Genomic DNA, 5,222 nt, shown 5'->3' with positions numbered 1-5,222 from the left:
ACATAACAGTCTTCAGAACAATCTAGGACTGGGTGGACAAAATGCGGCCCATGGGCCAGATGTAGCCCACCAGGCCATTCTATCCGGCCTATGGGGCCCCTAAAAAATTTAGAAAATTAATATTTGTCTGCCCAGAGCTGCCTGTCATGTGGCCCTCGATGGCTTGCCAAAGTTCAGTACGCGGCCCTCCATCCAAAATAATCGCCTGCCCCTGATCTAGGATGGAACGATCCCATGCACCAGTACAGGCTGGGGGCTGACTGACTGGGCAGCAGCTCTGCAGAAAGGGACCTGGGGGTTACAGTGGAGAATCATATGACTATTAGCCAACAGTGTGCCCTTGATGCCAAGAAGGCTAAACAGCATACTGGGCTGCATTGGCAGGTGTGCTGCCAGTAGGTCAAGGGCAGTGATTATTCTTCTCTAGTCAGCACTTGTAAGGCCACATCTGGAGTACTGTGTTCAGCTTTTACTCTCCCCTCCCTCCGCCCCCACCCCAACTACAGAAAGGATGTAGACAAATTGGAGAAAGTCCCGAGGAGGGTGACAAAAAATGATGAGGGCGCTGGAGGACAAGACTTATGAAGAAAGACTGAGGGAACTGGGCTTATCTAGTTTAGAGAAGAGGAAACTGAGGGGAGATTTAATAGCAGCCTTCAACTACCTAAAGGGGGGTTCAAAAGAGAATGGAGATAAAATGTTCTCAGTGGTGGCAGATGACAAAACAAGGAGCAACAGTCTGAAGTTGCAGCAAGGGAAGTTTAGGTTAGATATTAGGAAGAATTTTGTCACTAGGAGAAAAAGAAATTTAGGTTGGAGATCAGGAGGAACTTTCTACCCATGAGGGTAGTCAAGTACTGGAACAGACTCAAGAAGCTGTGGAATCGCCATCCCAAGAACAGGTTGGACAAGCTAGAATGGTTTAGTCAGGAATGATCATGCCTTGAGCAGGGGCCTGGACTAGATGACCTTGTGACATCTCTTCCTCCCCTACTTTCCTATAACTCTACTCCAATTCAAATAAACATAATATGGGAAGCTTTCCTAGTCTAGTGAATCCAACTCATAGAAAGTACATTTCCAAAGACAACTACAAGGTTTAGCACCTTAACTTGCCACAGGTAAAGCAAGGGGACACGGGTGGTTAGTATCCTGGTGCTAGAAGGGTTTGGTAAAATATGGTCAAGAAATAAAACAGAGAGAGCCATGTCCCCCTCGACAGAGGAAGGCAAAAAAAAACCCATAGTCAGTTCCAATCTGACCATTCGGTAAAATTCTTTCCTAATTCCTGATGTGGTGATCTGTCTGAACCTGAGCAGAGGGGAAAGACCATTTAGCCAGAAATCTCTGGATTTTGGTCCCAGCAGGAGCACTGGCACACCCCAGTCAAAATCCCCAGCACTGACTGCAACCAACACTCAGTGCTTCCTAGGAAGTTGAGGAAAAAAACCCCAAAAAAACCAAACCTTGCCACCTGTGACAACAGGAAAGGGGGAGAAAAAACCCTTCCTAGCCCCAAGCAACCAGCAAACATGGAAAATACTAAACACTTTCCATTTAGGTCTGAAATTTAGGGACAGTAAGCATAACTCCACATATCACGCCCTCTTACTGGACAGCCCGAACTCCCCTTTCTGCATCTCCTCCATAATCTTAACTCAGCTCCTTCAATCTTCTTTCATAACTAAGCCAGTTGTAAAGCTCTGCTTCATGCTCCTGCCAGCAAGAATGGTCATCTCCAGCTGGGGTGGGACCTTTTTTCTATTGTAAAAGAAAGATAGCTTTGAAATTTTGGCCCTCACAAAATCTGTTAAACTTCAAAGGGGAGAGAAGCTAAAAAGTCAGACCTGTAGACAATCTGTTCTTTCATGCTAAAATTATAAGACTTCATTGGCCAATACAAGTGTAAACCTATACTTGTATCCAATATTTTAGAGATTTTTTTTCTTTCCATGCTAATAAAATCCCCCCTCTCAAAGCTTAAAAGACAATATTTTTGAACTGAGCTAATGCCAAAAGAAATTATTTTGTAATACAGGGGTTTTCAACCTTTTTTAAGGAGTGTACCCCTTCTGGCAGAGTTGGGGGGGCAGCAGTCAGATGCAGAGTGGGGGAGGATTGTGGGCGGCGGCAGCAGCATGGGGTGGTGGATGGCAGCCACCACTGCTGTGTGCAAACTCCCCCTCCCCACCACATCCAGCTACCCAGGTGGTGCCCGTGCAGCCCACAGAGGGAAGTTGCTGCCCTCCTCCACCCCCTCCCCTAGCTCCTGGGAGGTAGCGGCAGCACTGGGTGGTGGCACTCCATCCACGCCTGCCCACGCGTATCCCCTAGCCCCTTTCTGCATACCCCCAGTTGACAACCCCTGTTGTAATACATTGTAATGTTTATTTAGAGTGTGGTAACTGAGCCTTGATAAGGGTGAATACTCCAAACTTTTGTACACATTTGTTAGAAACTTAGGAAGATTCATAATTATTTTATGCTTGCTAGCAGAGATAAACACCTGAGCTTGGGATCTGCCTCAGTAAAAACATGCCTCCCTACCCTCATCACAAAATAGCTAAGATCAGTTTAGCTATCAATTTGGCAAAACAAGCAATCTTTGCCTAAAAATGATGAACTAAAGAAATATACATTTTAGAACTTTATGGAGTATTTTCTTACCGTACCTGGTAAAATTCCCGAAGCCAGTTCTTCTGTAAATTTTCTGGCTGAAAAACAAAATATGAAAAGTAATCAGTGAGGTATAGCTCAATTGAAAAAAAAAAATCGGGTTCTCATTGTTTCCTTTAATATATTCAAACAGAGAGTTTCCTTTCATACTAAAAGAGAACACAAATTATCCTCTCACTCAGAACTACCCTTTCAGTTTAATACTCTGTCTTGTCAAATTCACACCCATAGAATAGACAAGGTGAAAGAAACATTGGCCGTTCTGTGTCAATACAATAAAAATACCCAAAAGCCATTTCATTTTATTTAGCACATGAAGTTTTAGCCTATTGTTTCAGCCATCTTATATAGGTTTGAGGTGAAGTGATCCTGTCCAGTTTGAAAATGGTTGCGAAGTGCCCAATAATGGCATGGCCAGTTAAATCCTGGTTGACTGACTGACTGACTGACTGACAAGACTGGTTGACTTTGCATGTGTGCGCATGTGTATCAGTGCTAAAAACGGAACTCGGCATGTCAGTCTTTTGAATTAGAAGCCATGATCACAAATATTTAGAGTTTAGGTTATGACAATTTATGTGAAGTTTGTTGGGGACGGAGGGATTGAAACATACAAGTTTATAAATTATATTAGTGCAGACTGAGTTCTCTCATTGGTATTTCCAGTTTCTCTGTCTGCTTTCTGTTGTCATGCATAAAAAAGTTGATTGGTTGACTACAGCCAGTCAACTATTTCATGTATGACACCATAAAGCAGACATAGAAACTGGAAATATTGAGAAAACTCAATCTGCACTAATATACTTTCTAAATTTGTATGTTTCAAAAACTTCACATGAATTGTCATAACCTAAAATCTAAACATGTGTTATCATAGCTTCAAATTCAATAGCTTGACAAGCTGAGGAGTTATTTTTTAGGAACTCTCACACGTGCCCCACAGAATAAGTATTGACTTTCTGTGTTAAATTTTATTGGAACTCCTGCCAAGGATAAACTTGTAGAAGGTAAACAGTCTCCAAAAGTAAAAAGATTTGTAGACTGTGACTGGTTTTCAGATTGAAAGCTTTTTTTTGTGTGTGTGTTAATTTTGCTTCTTATTTTAAGAACTACAAAGATCTAAGAAACAGCAAAATACTGCTAGAAACAGAAAGAAAAAAAAGAAATGAGAATTTCTAGATTATCCTTTAAATCTAACCGCTTTCAGAAACATGTAGTCTCTAGACATGACTATGTATACAGTTGACCAATCCTCACAAATGTACAACTACCTGTGTCCTGTATCCAGACTGGCCTTGACCAGGGATATTTCTTGCACTACTCTACATTCTGGCAAACAAAGCAAATGATCCCTGATCATTTTATTAGTAACAAGTGACAACATATGGCATGCAGCATACAGGTTAGTGAAATAAAAACCCAAGACTACAGTATGTGCTCTATGCTTTGAGAGGAATAATACAAACCTTATAGTGGTTTTTTTCAAATAAAAAGGCACCATTATTCAGGTCCTGCTATGTTCGATCACAAAACAAGTTTTCAAACAGCTAAATAAAGTTATCATATTGTTCCAATTATAAGTCAAGCCTGCACACAAAAACAATGTCATATTTTCAAGTTCAACTTTAGGGAAAATACAGCCTTTTCCTGACTGTAAGCTGACAACCACAGATAAAGATCCTAGTCTGCCATTCCTCTTATAAAATCCCACTAGCAAAGAAAAATCAGAAAGGAGAAGGCCCACAGGCTTTAAAAGCACTAAAATATTTTTTAAAACTGCACTGAAAAAGTTCTGACTAAAGTATTTGTTCATGCTTTAAAAATACCTATACCTGGTCTAAAGCTAGGATTATTTTTAGTAGTTGTATGGAAAAAAAAACCCTTGCATACTCTTTCAGATGACTGTTAATAACATTTTTTTATTTCAAAAAATTGGGGGGAAAAAAATTTCCAAGATTTGGAAAAACTTCAGCCAGCAGTCATAAACGTTTACTGACACTTTTCAGCTTAACAAAAGCTCACAAAAAGTAAAAACTTGAGAACTCCAAAATCAGAAGCTAAGAGTGAATACATTATATCTAAAAGTATGATTACTCTATAAATGACACATTGATGTTAGTGCATATTGCCTACTAATAGCCATCAGTGGATCAGGCAAGTACATCCCATATTTTTTTGCATACCACGCATCCCCAAATTAAAAAAAAAAACAAAAGAAAAACACACCTGTTTGGGAAGGGAGAATGATGGAAAAAAGATTTTTCCAGAGTCATGGTCTAGTCCTGACCACAGGCAGTGTACATTCTGTACTGTCAACAAAAGCTAGTGTCAAGTTTCTCACAGTGCTAAGCTGCTGCCAATTCAGCAGTGGCTGTGAAAGGGTTAATGCTGTAGCTCTAATCCTGAATACTGAACTCTGCCCCTCCCTCCCCATGCCCTGCAGGAAGAGAATCACAACAGCCATTGCACCACATCTCCATGCTTCTCTACTTAAGACATGCACACCAATTTTGGACAGCTATGTTTGGGGGGGGGGGGGGAGGGGG

The 5,222-nt window shown here is 41.0% G+C and overlaps 1 protein-coding gene across 1 annotated transcript in view; it reads right to left on the bottom strand.

Annotated features, from left to right (window-relative positions):
• Window positions 1-5,222, bottom strand: part of INPP5A (inositol polyphosphate-5-phosphatase A) — a 524,426-nt gene that overhangs the window by 382,253 nt on the left and 136,951 nt on the right. Inside the window, exon 2 of the mRNA XM_019503024.1 lies at window positions 2,673-2,714. Coding sequence (XP_019358569.1) covers window positions 2,673-2,714 — 42 coding nt within the window. The remainder of the gene's footprint in view (window positions 1-2,672; window positions 2,715-5,222) is intronic.

Source organism: Gavialis gangeticus, unplaced genomic scaffold, assembly GCF_001723915.1.
Source record: "Gavialis gangeticus isolate Ggan-Ray unplaced genomic scaffold, GavGan_comp1, whole genome shotgun sequence".
Taxonomy (NCBI): domain Eukaryota; kingdom Metazoa; phylum Chordata; order Crocodylia; family Gavialidae; genus Gavialis; species Gavialis gangeticus.
Note: the sequence above shows the minus strand (reverse complement) of the source record. Positions and strands in the feature narration are given on the sequence as shown.